The 18,073-nt window shown below is 40.5% G+C and overlaps 1 protein-coding gene across 12 annotated transcripts in view; it reads right to left on the minus strand.

The window, feature by feature from the left end:
• cadpsb (Ca2+-dependent activator protein for secretion b) overlaps nucleotides 1–18,073 on the minus strand; it is a 66,526-nt gene that overhangs the window by 11,657 nt on the left and 36,796 nt on the right. The window contains exons 7-21 of one of the 12 annotated variants that reach the window (XM_086292874.1): nucleotides 17,937–18,048; nucleotides 16,939–17,078; nucleotides 16,452–16,518; nucleotides 16,009–16,117; nucleotides 15,694–15,906; nucleotides 13,191–13,202; nucleotides 10,164–10,300; nucleotides 9,876–10,063; nucleotides 9,294–9,452; nucleotides 9,002–9,103; nucleotides 8,839–8,902; nucleotides 8,618–8,741; nucleotides 6,337–6,369; nucleotides 4,096–4,202; nucleotides 1,319–1,348 (exon numbers count right to left, since the gene is read on the minus strand). In XM_086292874.1, coding sequence (XP_086149000.1) covers nucleotides 1,319–1,348; nucleotides 4,096–4,202; nucleotides 6,337–6,369; nucleotides 8,618–8,741; nucleotides 8,839–8,902; nucleotides 9,002–9,103; nucleotides 9,294–9,452; nucleotides 9,876–10,063; nucleotides 10,164–10,300; nucleotides 13,191–13,202; nucleotides 15,694–15,906; nucleotides 16,009–16,117; nucleotides 16,452–16,518; nucleotides 16,939–17,078; nucleotides 17,937–18,048 — 1,597 coding nt within the window. Of the gene's footprint in view, nucleotides 1–1,318; nucleotides 1,349–4,095; nucleotides 4,203–6,336; nucleotides 6,370–7,260; nucleotides 7,330–8,617; nucleotides 8,742–8,838; nucleotides 8,903–9,001; nucleotides 9,104–9,293; nucleotides 9,453–9,875; nucleotides 10,064–10,163; nucleotides 10,301–13,190; nucleotides 13,203–15,693; nucleotides 15,907–16,008; nucleotides 16,118–16,451; nucleotides 16,519–16,938; nucleotides 17,079–17,936; nucleotides 18,049–18,073 lie in introns of all 12 variants that reach the window. The other 11 variants (XM_086292876.1, XM_086292873.1, XM_086292881.1 and 8 more) reach the window with 11 other exon arrangements.

Below are 18,073 nucleotides of genomic sequence, written 5' to 3' on the forward strand. Positions count from 1 at the left end.
ACCAACAAACCCATAGCCCACTAGATGTGAATGTGTCTCATGCACATCACTGTCTAGACACACCAAAGACTGCAGCATACAGCATCTCTAGTGTTGGAGTGTGTCTGTTCCAATTAGTTAAGTAGGTGTCTGAGATTCAGCGGATCGTTTTTCTAGCACAGTCAGGACTTTCTCACCCTTTGACAGCAGAGGTACAGTAGTTGCTTTGCTGGCAGTCTTGGCTTGGCTTATTTGCTTATCATTCAGACTAACATATTGCCAAGTTCAATTAATGAAGCTGAATTTTTCCAAGTTATGCTGCATGCTCTACTTTACTGCTGTTTATTGTTAATCGACCACCTTATTTAACCACCACAGCAGCAGTCAGAACCGTACTTACCTTCCTACTTACCTGTCCACTTCAAACGTTTAAAAATCATGATAGCTCTAATGTTAGAAACACAGGCAGCAAACAAGGCTCTTCTCCATCGCATTCAAGGATATATACTCTTATATCAGCTAAAGGGGAGGACAGTAAATAGCTTCCAACAGGGAAGGGGAAAGGCTCAAAGGTCACCAGGCAGAGTAGCCTCCAACCTTTGTTAGTGGTTAAGGAACACATACAGGACCCTGAGAAATCTACGGCAGACCCACTGTTCAGCCAAAACAAACTCTAGTGCTGTATCAGTGCAACCATGTCAAGGGACCAGTCTTAAAGGGGGTGTAGTTTGCTTAGGGGAGAGATGTAGAATCATCTACTGGACATGCACAGAGCATTACGGGAGTTTCTCATTCAACTTGACTACATACCTCTTTTCCCTGCTTGGGCAGTCACCAATCATATGACAGTGAGAATACAGGAAGATGTTCAGAACAATAATGTATTTTTGAAGCATTTCTTTGTTAGGGTTTGTAAACTGAGAATAGACAGCAGAGAGGGATGGAAGAGGAGAAGCTGGAGAAGTAATGCTTAAACAGGTGCGGACTGTGAAATTAACTGCTGGATGGAGGGGAAACAAATGTTTATGGAGGATCAAACTTCAAAGGTTCACATGGAGCATACTTTAGGAAATTTACTGGTTCAGCATGCTAGGATAGAAAGGAAACCTCTTTATGGCCCGATGAACATGCTTTATGATAACAATTATGTTGTGCAAGCTAAAGTGTTTTTTTAAAAATTTATATTTAAACAGATTTGCTCTCACTTCTGTGCCTACAAACCCACCCACTGAGTTCATTCTCTGTCTAGAAACGTGCTTCTTGCCATAGTGGCGCACATGCCATACAGGAGGGTCGTGATGGGGACTGAAGAGGAAAAAAAGAAAAAAAAATACTGTACCGATTGATCTCCAGAACTTGTGACTGCCGCCTGTCAAGCATATTCAGAGAGATACAGTAAATCTGCTTTATCTGTATATTCTAAGATCACATTTGGATCACCTTCAGATCTACACAGCTGCACATGTTCATCATGCTTTCCATCAGCTTGATGTCTAAAGTCGCCAACACGATGGAATAAGGAAGCTAGATGGATTTTTAAAAGGAGATGCCTTCCTTGAATATTGGTTCAGCTTGTTCTCATTCCCAGAGTGCCAAATACTACCATTCTGTCAAAAGCTGCTAATATATTGAGATATGCGCAAGGTGTTGACTGGTGATGACACTCGTATCACAGTTAAACCCACTGGGTAAGTGCAATTTGTCAGTGTGCACAGTTGTAAAGGGGCAAAATCCAAAGTGAGATCTCTTCCTACTTCTAACCGAGTCGATTTTTATGCCTAAATGCTTAAAATTAGTTAGTGAAAAACAAGCAAAACAAAGCACAAAGCGCAAATGGCTCACAAACCAAAGTGATTTGCTCCACAAAGACTCCTCCAATCACTTAATGCCAAATTGGTTTCTTTAAAGGAGGATCTGTGGAGGTGTCCTGTATTGCTAGAGTTCGTGTGTCACGGCACATTTGACAAAGAAGAACTTTTGCATATATCTGCAAACATATATAGCAGAATTAGACAGGACAGCAGTGTTTGACACCCTGGGATGAGAACATGTCCATTAGCTTGTAGTGCTAAACCAAAGCCATACAGATCTAAAGGTAAAACAGTAGCAAAGACTGTGTTTAAGTAAAAAGTTAACTAATGTCAATTTCACCATTTTATTTGGGACAAAAATATGCTAAATGTCAAAACAGCAGTATATCTTTGTTGACTCCATTGGAATAAACTGGTGAAATTAAGACTGACTGAGTTGTTACAGTTTATGCTACCTTATACCTCCACTCCACTCCATTTCACTGGGATGTATTATACTTGTGACTCCACTAGATTTATTCAACACACATCTTTTCTTTAAGACTATATTTATTCACATAAAATCCTATTTGAACTTACAACTTAGAATGCTCTGTTTATATTTAAACCCATACATGTCAGTTTTTTAGGCTTTTGAACCTTTTTGAAATACTTCACATGTGGCTATGTGAATTCCCATCTAAACCTCTCAGGTTTCATTTACATGGCTTTCACGATTCCCCCAAGAAAAAGCAAAAACATTATCTGATTTAAATGTGGTGATCTCTCCTTGAAGGCTTTTTACCTGTGCACCTCTGGAAAGCCTTTCACCGCAAATCTCAAACTTGCACTTTTGTGTCAAACTACCTCAACCTGTCGAGACTCATTACTGAGCTGGCTTTTCAGTACAACCCAGTGAAGAAAAAACAGTTTTCAGTGGAAGAGCCAACAGACAACAAGACTGAAGGTGGCTCATCGGGTGAGGAGCGGGACCAAGAGCAGGGCTAGACTGGTAAACTGGCATACCGGGCATTTTCCTAGTGGGCCGACTCACTTTTGGACCAATGGGGCAACTAAAAGACCGCTGCACACTGGCCCCACAAGCACTGACAGCAGCCCATTCATTCAGCTTCATTACTGCCACTGTATTGCCCAATAAAATGTCTTAACTACCAAGCCCGCCTCTACATTCGCCCAAGTAGCTTAGTGTTGATGAGGTAGCGAAAAAGTGGAGCTGAAATGCTGAGACAGAAAAATAGAAATAAATGCAGCAAAATTAACCGACATGTTAGCTGTCGGGGCTGCTGCACCGTCAACTCCTCCTCGTAAAAAAGTGCACGAGGAGGGACCACAGCGAGGGAGACGCCTGGACCAAATATGCCAGGGCCGATTTTGTGTCCCAGTCCAGCCCTGAGCAGGAGTATGCTTCCTTTTTAAAAATTCACCAGCTTTGAATTCATCCCTCAGAATTTAAATGTTAATGCTTTCGATTGTTGCTCCCCGCTAAGCCAGCTTGCCAGACTTAGGTCCCTGTAACTCTGGCTTCTTCCACAAAATGCAATTCAAGCTAAAGGCTTTTGACCATTTTGACACAATGGTGGACTGCAAGGGAGCAATCTAAACATGCCGGTGCCTAAAGCGTACAAGGAGACGGCGCTGGAGAAGATAACAGCCATATTTAAATCAGGTAATGTTTTTGTTTTTCATTGGTAGAGTCACAAAACACACTACAATACAGACTATGGCAGTTTAGTATTATTGATAAAAGCATCTAATTGAATTTCACAAAGATCAGTTTTCTTGGGAACAATGTGTTTTACTTACTACTTTAAATTCAGTGTAAGGCCTGAGGTTTATTATAAGTGATCTTGTTGTGTGTGACCAAAGGGAAGCAGCGCAGTAGAAGCCATGAAAATGCGCATTAACTTGTTTCACCTTGTGTTTTTTCTTCTAGCCAAACATCTATACTGGAGTATCCTCAACATAATACTATCATTTTAACAACTTATGTAAAACTAATGCACTGTCATCACAGCAAAAAAGATGCCATTGTACCATTTCTGTCTAATTTACAGTCTACCCTCAAACATGGCCCTCTGATTCCATGTGGCGATGGTCCGTTGAACACCAATTAGAGCTTTCCGAAATTAAATTAATCTTTGAAAGTTTTTTCCTTTTTTTTTTTAGTTACCCATAGATGAAAGCAGCTTTATTTATAGAGGATTGATAATAAGGCTAGCTCCCTGCTGTGGGGCAAGTGAGATAAGAGTGAGAGCATAGAGGGAAAGTGCTTTGAGGAGGAGAGGAGGAGAGGGTTCTCACTCACCTCCGCATGGTGTTCCTGGTTCTGCTGGAGGACCTCTATGACTAACTCCGCCAGGCGAATTGTTTCCTCCAGCTTTTTGGCAGGCGTGACTAAGCGGCCTACGTTCTCTGAGACAAAAGGATGAGGGTGAGGGATGAGTGGTTAGTCAAGCACAGAGGATTCCAGGGGGATTTTTATGACTATTCAAAAGATTTTTTTTTTTCTGTTTATATTTTTGACCGTTTAATAAAAGTATAAACACAGCACTTACGCTGTGATGTTTACCTACCATACCCCCCATAACAAGTAAAGCGTGTTCTTATTTACTGTGTATGCATTTTGGGCTGCATGACATAAAGCAACAGAGTTGATGCATTTATGGGATAATCAGACTCATGTTGGAGGAGTATCAGACACAGGAATAGAGGCGCTGAGATGGAGGTGCAATGCAGCATTGAAAACATGCATATTGTGTAGCGGTACTGAATAAGCCATCTGTATAAGGAGCTGTCTCATGGCCAAAAATACTCTGTGAACACGCACAGTAAAAATTATTCATTCCTTCTCTTTGAAGTTATCTGATTGGATGAGATTATTAATTCAAAGCTAATAGTACTGGATGTCTAATAAGGATCGGGTTCTCTACAAACACTCGTGGCTAGAACTACATGAAAGGGACATTTATACATATTTCTGTAATTATTTTTTTCTTAAGACCAACAAGTGTATAAGAATCTTCTTAAATATATATTATTTTATAAGTAATCTGATCTCAATATAATAATACACACATTGGCTGGCTCATAGTTTTCTTTGTTAGAACTAATTTTATAAAAAGGCAGGTGCTTGGATCAAATTAATAAAATAGTTGCCAATTATCTGATGAAATTCCTGAAGGTAATGAATATTTTTTACAAGCGTGCTGATTTTGGATTTCTCTTAAACTGTGCTTATGTGCTCATGAAAGCTGTTCCTCACTTATCAGCTGGTGACTTTGGTCTATGATTAGCAAAAGCTCCAAATCACTTGCTCGTACCTTTGTCGGCAGAACGATCTGATAAAAACAGATATGTGTCATGAAATGGAGTTGTTCCTTGAACACTGTGATTATATGGCATGACATATTTTGAACATGGAACTGAATGGCTACACAGATCTGAAATCAAAAGCACATAAATACATAACTCTACATAAAACAGTAGAAGTCTGCAGTCGGCAGTTCTAACTGGAAGCCTTTTGCTGTTTTCATTATTATTTTAGGGTTCTGCGGGTATTGCTGCTCAAGCCAAATGAATATTTTTTTCAGAGCCTGGTGAAAAATTAAATGAAGGAACCCTAAGCTAGCAGTAGAGATTACACTTTCAAATGCCACATAGAGGGAACTGAGCTGTAAAGTAATATTTAAGACTTCTAATAATGCCTGATCACGAGGGTTTGAATTAGATATAATATGGTTTAAAGAGGAGCAAAGTTTTGTTTGTTTTGTTGTTGCTTTTTTATTCCATTGCACATGCGCTCCAAGAGAAAGCCATACAAACTCCACAAAGAATGGCCCTGTCCAGGTTTAAACCCAGGGCCTCCTGACTGGGAGGCAAGGGGGATATTTGGGATGGTTTCAGATGTCTCAAATTTCTTATACTTGAGGTTTTGTGGTTGTCTTTAGCATCTGTGCTACATCTTTGCTTTACTTTACTCCCAGACAAAAATCCCCATAATGCATATCTTTATATAATGAGCTCATTTTCATGTGTGGCCTGTGGTGAAAATGTATGCTAATTTGTGTGATGGGGGGGGAGGGGGGGAGGTTGCATTAAAGTGTTGCTTATGTCTTTTTAAATTACATTATAATGTAGATAAAAATATAGGACCATATGTAAGAGATTGCATTACTTTATGGTTTTGATGGTGTCTTAACATGTCTACCGAAAAACACACTTGTTCACCTTTATTCAAGTGTGAGTACACTACATTTGAATTGAGTGAGAATAACATTTTCAGCCGTATAATTCACTGCTCCAGATTTGAATCTGGAAAAATATAAAGTAGTACAATCTCTACAGATTTACTGCTTTTTTAAGACATGCCAAGACATTTGAGAACTTGTACAATATTTAAAGTGTGTATAGAAGATGTGCTAATGGTAAATGCATGCATATGTCTTACACTGATTTGCAGTAAACATGTGTGTAAGGTGTGGGTGTATTTGTATATGTAAATGTAAGTGTGCACTATAGCTAAACCATAAGCTAAACATGGGTTCACCTGGATCCTTTTGATCCTTTTGACCTTTCTCAACTTCAGCGAGAAAAAGGGGAGAGAAAAGATAAAAAGGAGATGTTTAGAATTAGCACGGCTCTATGGTTATTTTCACGAAAGGGGATGGGGGCTTGGGGGAACTCAGGCTTGTTGTTCATCGCCACGTGACCCTTTAAATGAATCTGCTGGGACACTTTCAGCTCCAGGGACTGACGCTTCTGGGCAACAGACAAACGTCACAAACACACAATAAAAAATAGAAACACTGAACCAGTAGCCTGTGGAAAATTAAAAACAAAAAGGTGATAAGATGTTTTTTTGTTAACAAACAGACAAAGCTTCGACTATTGCAAACAGGTAGGGGACACAAACAGCTTAAAGGACCGTAGACAGGACACGCTGAGTGACTTGAGTTGACCTGAGTCAAGTTAAAACACAAACTGGAGCTGTTACATCCATACACTCTATCCTGTTGCTCCCATTCAATAGCTCTGTCAACAGATGCTCTTTCACTGTCACTGGAGACACGGTGACAAACAAGCCTACCTGTTCGGCACAGCACACCACTGACACATGATCAGACCAAATGACTGAAAACAGATACCAATGTAAGCAATATAAAAATGCATTCAAGTCAAAGGAATGGGCTTCAAACCAAAAGAAAGAAGCTTACAGACCAGACCGCTCATTCATGTCCATCACAAACAGATGGTGCAAAAAAATGGACCCCTACTGATTCTGTGTGGTACTGCTCAGATCTCTCGACTGGTGCACTCCCCACTCACTCTCACAGACAAAGGCACAGATAAAAACAAGCATGGCAGGAGCAACATTTCTGGAGAAAGAGAAGAGGCAGAAGGGAGGGGATGAGGTGAAGGTGCGCTTAAAAGAATGAGGGGGGGAATGGGAAGAGATGATGAAGGTACTCACGGATGGTTAAATCCATCACTTGAGATGCCAAGCAGAAGACAGGGTGCTCAAACATTTCCCTCTTTTTCCCTATAAAAAAGGATCGGGGCATGCAAAAGGATGGGGTCAGAAGGGGGAAGTCTAGAGGTCAGAGGGTGATGGGAAGAGGGCTGTCCAGGTGAAGGAGACAATCTGTTGGGCAGGAGGCCCAATAATAAGGTCAAATCGTTGGTAAAATTTGAATCAGATGCCTCACAAGGACAGGTGGAAATAAATTCACACAGCATGAAAAGATAGTAAGGTTTCAATCCTTAGTATCTTTAGCACCCTGAGGGATTTCTTTCAAGGCATAAACAACATCAGAGATCTCTATGTAAATGTGCATGTCAGTGCAACTGGTATGTTGAAAAATAGACACAGCAAGAGGAAGAAATAAGACATCCTAAAATGTCTTTATGTATTTTTTCATATGTAATCCATGCCAGTAAAGAAAGGCCGTGTTATGTCTCAAAGCACATGCAAGGCTGATGCTGGTTTGTATGCATTCAATCCCAGCATTCCTTTGGTTAGAAGCCACTCATCACATAGTGGAGAGGTTAGAAAAAGTGACATCTGTGTGGAGAGGGGGGAAAAAAAGCAGAGCAGACAGGGGAGGGAGCAGAAGATAGTGGTCTTCAGCAAGAGCATAAGACACAGTTGACAGGAGAGCTGCTGGTATTTCAAGGCAGGGAGTGTAAAGAGGGGCGGGCAGAGTCAGCTGGAGGTATCAGAGAGGTTGGAGCTAACAGTAAGATAGTGGAAGAGAGGGAGTGTGTGTCGACTGGGAGCTGGGAGTCATTTAAGCTGAACTTACAATCCAATCATCAAATGTCAGAAGCCAGGATACTACACAGCTCGAATAGTCAAGGCACAAAGAGAGATCGGCACATCAACAGATTTCAGGGCTTTGGATTTGAATGCATTTTTACTCACACACCTCTACACAAAAGCCAACTTGACCTACAGAACAGCACAGAGCTAAAGCAGGCCTGAAACAAAGGAGAGAGTTATTGGACTGAGAGACAGAAAGTGACTGTGACAAATCATTTGCCACAAATCATTTGGGATATGGACACAAATATACCATATACCAAGTGAATTTACCATGTGTAAATTAATTGATAACATGACAGGCAGTCTTACAGAAGAAAAAGAACATATGGAGATATACTGATTGTTCACTCTGCCGTTTTCTACCAAACCACTGACTGGGCACTTCAATCTGAGTCTGTAAAACATGACATCTTCATGATCAGTAGGAATGTTTAGCAGATGCATAGCATTTGTACCCTGATACCAGCAGTCATTATGTGACAGTGAATTGTGTTGTTCTGGTTACCTTCAATTTTAGCATAGTCTTTAATCCGCTGGTAGTTGAGCTGAGCAGCCTGCTCCAAACATTTGCGAATTACCCCTTTAACTTCTTCTGGTGGAACCGGGGTCACAATGTCCTTCATCAGGACCTGCAGGCCACATCGAAGATGACTCACAGAACCTCAATATTTCAGAGGGCACCTTTTTCATTGTTCATAAAATGTTTTTATTTAAGCATTTACTAACCCTCTCCAGCAAAGATAAAGTGGCCTTCAGTGCACCCTCTGGACGACCGAAGGGGAAACAATATCTACAAGGGAAGACCGAAGATTTAATAACAGAGAAAAATACCAATAACCGGGATGTTTTGTGACTTGGTGTAATCTGGTTTTAGTGAGGCGGCAATCACCTGAAATTTACAATCCGGTTTTCCAATATCACACGCAACCGCTCCTTGATGTCTTCAAAGCGCTCCTTCTCATCCACTGTCACTGTAGTCAGCCCGTCTGGCCTATGAAGATCGCACCCACAAACGTTAACCCAGCTGCAACCCCAAAGTCCAACGTATATAACCCTTTATCTAAGCCCCCAAATCTCTGGTTAACAGCTTTCACACCCCAGGGAACTGATTGAGTGATTTTTTTTTTCTTTTTCTTGAGTTCCCTCCAGTGTTACACATTGAAAAAATGACCATGTCTCACCTGTTTTCACCTTGAATCAGTGGATTTTTGGACTCCTTTTTCTTTCTAAACTTGAATATGCATGCTCGTTTAGAGGCAGCACGGGGATCTGGGCTTTGGGAGCTCTTTGGGGATTTTAGGACCTCATAGCCCAGTGGGCCCCAGTAACTGATGCCCTCTCTGACTTTAACAGATGCATGGGAGGATGAATAATATGGACAGTAAGAGACTATGGCAACAAAGGACAGAGAGAAAAGAAAAAAAAAACAAAGAAAGTGGTAGAAAACAAGGAAATATGTAGAGATACGCAATTGATTAACAACATAACATGAAATTACAGAAAGAAAGGCCAAAAAAATGTACAACAACATAAAAAATTAAGAAAACATAAACATGACAAAAATAATTTGATGGAAACAAAACCTTTCCGTTCTGCTCTTATCCTGTGTTAATGCATCTTTAAATTTCTCAACTGCTGCATCCATAGGAGGCATAGCTTTGCCTGACAAAGTGTAATTTGTAACAAATGAAGGTTGAAAGTCATAAAATGTAAATATGTTTATAAATGTCATAATGTTTCATAAAGAAGGACTTAGCGCACACCTGTTCCCATGGACATGAGAGGCACAAAAAGCGAAGCTGTAGTGAAGAAGTGTGGGGTCGATAATGGCCCCATTTTCTGCCCTTTCCAGGAGATCACGCAGGTAACACAGGTGTCTGTGACAACCCCGAACTCCGTTCCTTGCGCAGTATTCATCCAAGACAAACACCTGGCCCGGACTGAACCATCCCTACACCACACAAACACAGACACACAGTGTACTACTTGATAACAACTGACTAAAGAGCACTCACTGTCATTCATGCGACAACGAGCGGAAACAAACTCACCAGGCAGCAGAAGGTGTCGTTGAGCCTGTGGTCCAACGTGAGTCGCTGCATCATCTCAAAAAGCGAGGCGTGGTCAAAGCTACAGGGGTTAGCGGAGATAAATTCATCCATGCCATGTTTCTGAGCTCTGTCAGCGTCTATCCGGCCAAAGGCACAGGGAAAAGCACACGGTTCAGAGGAGACGACATCAGTGAGGCACAGGGCAACAGTCTTCATTACAACACGAGAAACACCAGGGAGGCTTTTTTTTTGGGCTACTTCTAAGGGCAAATTATAAACACTTACAGCTTACATTGTCAACTTGCATTGTGTCAGATAGCGTAAAGAGTTTTCTTGTATTGGTGGATGAGATTCTATCAAACTGAAGCTAAACTCAAAGGGACGAGTGTTTCTACTGTATGTGCATTCATGCATCTAAAGTTTTGCAGGGGAAAAAATCCTAAAAGAGCCAAAAGGTGTTTGGATGAAATGCTGTAAATAATATGTAAAAAAAAATATTAGATCCATTCTTCTTTATGTATTCAATAGATTCTGCCATTCGCGACTGTTGTCACTCAGGTCCTGATAAATATTGACACGTGTGCTAATAAAAAAGGCACAAATATGGCAAAGGAGAAATCATTTGAACATGCTGTAAAAAACAGTTCTAACAAAAGAAAAAAAAAGTTATTTTGAGAAACAAATTCTTAAGATTTGCAGATTTCTCTCTGAATATGGATGCTGAACCTCTACTCGAGCTCTATTGGGTTTTTAATGTTTATCTTGCTACAGTGCTTTTGCCACTAACCTTCTCTGTAACAAGAGGACTTTTCAAAATGTTAAACCTGCTCCCTAAGTGAAGAAAGACATTAGTAACATTAAACAATGACAAAATGAAAAACATGGAATGGAAGTAATGTAAAAATGGGTGTTGAAACCATTAGTGGGATAATCTTTTTTTTCTACCCTCTAAACCAAAACAGTCATTTCTTGTTCTGCAGATATTAAAGCTGTCAAAGAGAAAAATGGAAAAAATGATGGGGACGAAGATGTTTCAAAATAGATAAGAGGCACAGCCATGTCCTCTGTGTGAGTGACAGGTGTCATGTCCGAGAGACACTGACATGAGTGATGATGATTTTGGGGGGTGGGTGAGGGAAGCGGAGACCTGATCGTGGTAGAGCAGGAAAATATTGAATAAAGCACAAGTGACATCTATCAACCTCCAGGTCAGTGAAGGGGGAAGAGGGGAAGGGTTTAATGTGGGTGCTAAAACTTAGCTGAAGTTTGCCAAAAAAGGAACCTGAAGGAAGGTACATTTTAGCAAATTTTTAATCCAATCTGAGAAAGAAAACCTGTAAGACAACAAGTAAAATGTGGACAATAAAACAGGGAAACAGAGCGAAGAGGAGAGGAGGGACAAGACAGGTGCAGTAAGTTATCATGTATAAAGGTAACGCTATGAAAGAAGACAGTGAACGGCGTTACAGATGAGTGGAGCGTTGGTTAAGAGATGATGACAGGATGAAAAAGGATCTGGTTGGTCAGAAAATCTTTCAATTTGACAATAACATGGTGGAAAGTGGTGACAAAGAAAACACTGTGGCAGACAAAAAAGGAAGTGAGGCGTTGAGAAAACATCCAAAGAGTGAGCACAAGGTGTCAGGTGTTGGACTATGAGACACAGAGAGTGGGCTACATTTCCTTTAGTTGGAATAAAAATGGAGTTTAAGTCCAGAAAACACTCAATGCTATAGTAACATTACTATAACTCTCAAGATAAAATAACCAAATTGCCAAAGTAAATATGAGAGTACTTTTGCATACATTTATAAATGATTACATGCTGGAGAACAGTGTGACTTTTCGTAAAGCTTTTAATTATGTCATGCACATCTGCAGACCCATTTTCAAATTTGCAATTTTGATCATTTTTTTTTATGCATTCCTCTTTTTTTCCCTTCTCTACGCATTTGCAAGTTGACAATACTTGAATATGTTGCAGTGTATTCATGATCTCTACAGAGCACACTAACAGGCATACCACTACCGGAGAACTCTAATAGGGTAGCAATACAATTTTGGTGCAAGTACATGGGTAAATAGCATGAAGCCGACAGAGGCAAAACTGTATCATTCTCTGGGAGATGGGGGAAATGAATGAAAACTCCTGTATTTGTACAAAAGTATGGACACATGACACAGGTGTTCTCCTATTCAGGCAAACAAGGGCAGTCAAAAGAAATCAAATGAGATTGCTCCTTTCTGGAGGTGTAGTTACCGGTCTAGCCTCTATCTACAGGCCCATCTACTGTAGGAGGAAGGAGTGGGAGTCCGGAGTATTTTATCATAAGACGGGGCGGCATTAGCTACTCCTTGTCTTTGGCATTCAGAATACTCCGCGTACATATTTGCCAACTCTCGTCAAGAAAAGTTCAAAGAAAAAGAATTAAAAGCAATTGAGCCCTCTGAAGTAAAGCATAATTAACATAAACACTTTGGGGAAACAACTGCATACACAGGCTGTCATCGTAATTTATCCATATCTCTATCTTTAAAGAAACACATGTAAACATTAGTCTTTTACAGTTTCGTCTGTGAATCGGGTTGTTTGCAGCTCTTGATTTTGATAAGACATTTACACTAAATATTCTTGGTAATACAAAACTATGAAATCATTTCTTCATGAATAGCACGTCGCATTTTAGCCTGATATCGCTTTACTCTGAGGGGTCCTTCCACCAATAAGAATAAAGAGAGAAGGCAATTATGCAGAAACAACTATGATATCAACTTTAACTATTATTGAGCCAAATAATAATTCCTAAGAATAAAATACATGCATCCTATATTGGCACGAATGGATGCTTATACTTTCATCCTCAGAGCTGAGGTTGTTAAAAACAAAAAGGTTCAACTAATATCTAAGACATGAAGCGAGACGTGAAAAAAAAGGAGAAGAAGGAAAGAAGAGAGAAAAGGACGTTGCATTTGTCAGATAATCGGCGGGGATTATCTGAGCTGTGCCGGCTACAGGGAAGCACTTACCCTTGAGTCCAGCTAGAAGACAGCAGGGTAAGAAGGGACAAACCAGAATAACATAAAGACTAGCAACAAGGCTGGAGGAGAGCAATCACGAGAGACCCTGACCTAGCAGCTGCATTACTTAAGAAGGGTCCAGGCAAAGCATGAAGAAGAAAACACAACTCAAAAACAACAACCTATACCAACATGATAGTTTGTGGGTGGTGGTGTGTGAGTACATGTGAGGATATGTGAACAACAGATGCTGAGGCATATTAGAGAAAGGAAGAGGGGGACAGAAAGCAAGAGAGAGAAAGAGAGAGAGACAGACAGACAGAGACAGAGGAAGGAGACAGAGCTTACGATCCTCATCACTCTACTGCAGTTTACTCTTGGTTATGGACAGCTACTTAAAGAGTTAAGAGCTACACAGTAAGTACTGTCTCTTTGTTTGATTACAGAGCAAACACAAGGCTTACTCTTAAAAGGGACACTGGCAAACACAAACACCTACATTATAAAGGAAACTGTAAAAGGTGGCCCGAATCGTTTTTAGAAGAAAAAGAGACTATGAAGGTGCTGGATGAAATGAAGGTCAGGTTTTTATCACCAACCTCTTACAATTATAGCAACAAATTTAAGCACACTTTAAAGGTGCACTCTACTCGTTTTGCAAGTAATTGTTGTCACTACTGCACTTTACTGTCTGATTCTAATTGCCTTTTGTTGCGCTTGATATTTCCGCTATAGCCAGAAATGGAAGCTTTTCTGCAATGATGTAATTCTTTTTCTACAATTTCCACAAGTCCATCTGTTTTTGAACAAATAAAAAAAAACAAAAAAACGCACCGAGTCGATAGAAACGCCTCACGAGAGAAATTGTCTTCTGTGTTCTGGAGGAGCTGAGTCAGGTCAAGAAAACAACCCTTTTAATATTACAGTCAAGGACAGACGACAAGATATGGGGTTTTCTTTTTTAAATAAAGGCCTTTGATCGGATGTCCTCACACTCTATCATATTTATTTGCAGTATTATGTCAGAAAGCTGTTGCACAGACTAAACCTGTGTTATTTAACATTTTATTGATGTGCACTAAAGCTGCAGAACCTTCATAGCACTCTTCTTTTCCATCCTTTCACTGCAGCAGAGTCAGGAGGGCTGTGTATGTTATGGTCCCAGTGCCATTCAAGACCACCAGGGGGTGAAACATGTACGCGTGGTGTGCCACAATGTTTCAGGGAGGGGAAGGAGGTCTGTGCCACTGTGAGAGGCTTTGAATGGCAACAGCTGGCATCAGAGGAGTCAACTAACCACAAGAACGATCACATACTGGACAAAAAAACCGATGGAGAAACAACATAGAATCTCATGTGACAGGATTTGCATTGAGTGACCCAATTCATGTCTTCTGATACTTTTATAAAAGAGTGGAGTAAACTTGGGGCTTTGCACTTTTGAATAGTATTATTGCAACCCTGAGGTTGTTTTTTTTGTATTTGTATTTAAAGCCAATTAAATTTACATAATTATTCTAAGAAAAAAAAATCTCATTACAATTGAAAAAGAAATTATTCTCAGCCCAAAGAGTCAAAAGATGCACACAAAAAAGTCGTGTTTGGTTCTGAATAGCAGGATCTATTATTGTGAATTGTTAAGCAGCATGTGAGTTTACATTTAGTAAGTAAATAAGCTTTGTGTTAGTGTTCTCATGGGCAAATTTAAGGTAGTTTAAACCTTTGCACAAGAATAATAAGAACTTAGTGATTATGACTCACTGCATATTAGTAACCACTTGAATAAATACAGATGTTGCTTCTAGATTTTATAGTTACAAAAATATATATTTTTCCCTTCTTTAATGAGGAGGGAGGGGACATAAGAGACGGTCAGAATAGAAGGTGATAGAGATGCCACACTACTGTAGACAGTCTTACCTTCACTTTGCTACCTGACCTGTGGACTGCTTAGAAGTGCAAGTACAGTGACAAATTGGTTAAAATTTTCAACATGAGGACCATCTGAGAAACTGTCTCAGAATAACAGCTGCCCTCGCAGCAGCCATCTAGAGTTGGCAACTGTATTAAAACAGGGCTATGGTTCGGACAAGAGCAGCACACCCTGGCACTGTCAGTCTGAATTCAACCCCAGTAGGCTTGAATGTTCAAATCTTATGTATGGTGACCTATTTAATCTTCATAAAATCTTTGCACGCCATGGCCTACTTCTGTATGATAAGGTCTTTTTTAGGTTGGTTGTTCCTTGAGAACAGACTGATGAAATAGCATGGAATCGCACCTTTACACACTGTGGGAGTGGTGACAATGAGTGGAAGTCCATCAGATGCTGGAGGGATCTGTGAGAGATAAATGCATGTGCGTGCGTGCTTGTGTGTTAGTTCTATCAGCACGTATTGTGACTGCAGTGTGGAGCGCATGGCGTGAGACAGTTATGGGTTAGAGCTTTCGCTGCTTTGTGGATGAAAACTGCTATTGCTTGGGTGATTATGTTGTGTTTTGGGCTACTTACAGAACTGAGAAATGGGAGCATCCATTTGGGCTGAGGCACCCCCTTTGGAATTTAGTTTCTGGACCTGAGTGGGTGGGACAGGCTTGTGGGACTGGCCAGTGGCGCGATACATGGCCTGGACCCACAGGATGCGGTCCTGCTCGTCGTCGCTGGCAAAGATCACAGTGTCGCCTTCCTTCACAGCATTGAAGAAAGCCCTGCCACCATCTAAGCCTAATAACGCAAAGCTGAGGATCAGCTGGTAGATATTTACATTGTGTGTGTCTTTTGTTTATGTGTGTGTGAGTATAGGTATGTCCTGGTGTGTATCCTCACCTGGCTGGGGATCACTGTAGTCCACAGTATATCCGTCCAGCTGCAAAAGCTCTTGTGGTTCTGACTTTTTCTCTCGGTAGCTGCACATCGCAAACGTATACTGACTCACCTGTAAAAAGAAAAAAATTGCAGTCAAATGAGTCACAAATAAAATCTTTCTATACAATCTTTAAGCTAGTGATTCTCAAACTGTGACCAGGCCCAACTAGTGAGGAATAAGACCAAATAAACTACTATTTAATTGTTATTAGCGGTTAAAAAATGTGGGATGTAGGATGTTAAAGCTTTTGGGGTTGTAAACTGGGACATGCTAGTTTTATATAAAACAACGACACGGACTCCTGAATGACATGTGCTCTATATTGATTGGGTAGGCTTACAGGAACCTTTAAGCCAAAACCCGAAACACTGCAATGATCTTAAAAACATGTTTTGTTTTTTACCTGCACGAGGACAAAGAAACGCTTCTTCCAGCGCTTCCAAACATTCTTCCCAAAAGCCCACAGATACCTGTCAAAACATTGTTCACACATGATGACAAAACACAGTAAAGCTGTCATAAAGAACACAAATGCTAACTCCATCTGAAGCGGAGTTTTTTATATTTGATCTTAAGTTATGTGGATTTGCTACATAATAACGAAAAAATAGAAATTAGAAGTTGAAATTCTTAAGAAGTGCACTTTAACTGTTACATGAATAAAATGTGATTAATGCCAAACGCTTTGCATGTGTTAGCATCTTCTAAAATGATTAAATGAAACTACACATTGGCATCCACCAGGGGGAGTAATGCACTTCACAGTACTTTTCCATGGTAGGTGAGTAGAAATGAGGCCAAGGAGCTCAGAGTTGGAGTTCTATAGGAAAGATGTGGAATATAAAAATAAGAACACCACTGCATGTGCTGCTTGACAGTGGGTCGCTTACCCGCAGTGTTTCATGTTCTGTGGTTTGTCCATACGTATGGCCAGTTTGATCTTGAGATCTTGGTCAGGGCAGGCCTTGGTCACAGTCATTTTGTGGAGTTCTGACTGTTTGGGGCTGTTAGGAGTTGGGTGGAGGACAACCTGCACTCGCAGAAAAGTAGATCATTAAATAAAAGAAATTATACATGACCAGGTGGTAAATCTTTGATCTGTACAACACTGAGCAGTGTCAATCAGTCTGCTTGCATGCATTAGTGATTTTGTGGTGTGTTTGCTTTTCAAAAGAAATTTAAAAAAAGGTAGCGAGGAAGAAGAACTGTGCTTTGCTCTCCCTCCCCGAAGAGGGGGGTCTAATCTCTCTTTGCTGAGTTAAAGAGCTTTGAGGAAGCCTGCCAACTCTGCTGCAGTGGGAGATCAAAGAACCAAGGTCACTGCCACTACAGGGACGTCTGAGGCGCCGCTGCCCCGACGCAAACCAGCAACACCACCTTCCTTAACTACCTGTCACATTTACACGACAGGAAAAAGCAGGGTAAAGAAGCGATTCATGTTTCTGCTTTGTTCACGTTTGAGTCATGTTTGAGTAATGCTCAAAGGCTGGAAGTCTCTTGTTAGGAATGAGGCAAGAATTTTTTATCAGTCTACTCTCAACAGATGTGCAGCAGTCAAATTCAGATACAGCACAATGTGAAAATTTCAAAATGTGAGAGCCGTTTGTACTTTCAAAGGAGCTCATGGAAAAAAAAATAAATAAAAAAAAAAATACTGGAACTAGAGCAAAATAACAAAACCCTATTTATAAATCGCAGTCATGTGATGGGACCCTGGAGACTCTTTTGAGCGTATTACAATCAGAATGATGCACAGCTACATAAATAAAACTGCTTTGAGTGACTGTGCATGTATTTCTATAATCAAAACACAAGTTTGCACTATTTTCATCGCTATGTCAACATCAGAGTGTTAGTGCGCTAATAAAACAATAAGCAGAAATGTTACCCGGCCCAGTTCTTTGTCTTCCAGTGCCAGCACCCCTGTACTCTCTGTAAACAGCTTCACCTTGACAGCAGGCAAAGGGTGTGTAGTGGTGAAGTCACCTTGGGTCCCCCAGCTGAAACAGACAACAAAAAGCACTC

Source organism: Aulonocara sp. 'chitande type north' Nkhata Bay, linkage group LG5 (genome assembly GCF_057382095.1).
Source record: "Aulonocara sp. 'chitande type north' Nkhata Bay isolate Kocher_YH1m ecotype deep benthic linkage group LG5, A_spYH_male_GT1.1, whole genome shotgun sequence".
Classification (NCBI taxonomy): Eukaryota; Metazoa; Chordata; class Actinopteri; order Cichliformes; family Cichlidae; genus Aulonocara; species Aulonocara sp. 'chitande type north' Nkhata Bay.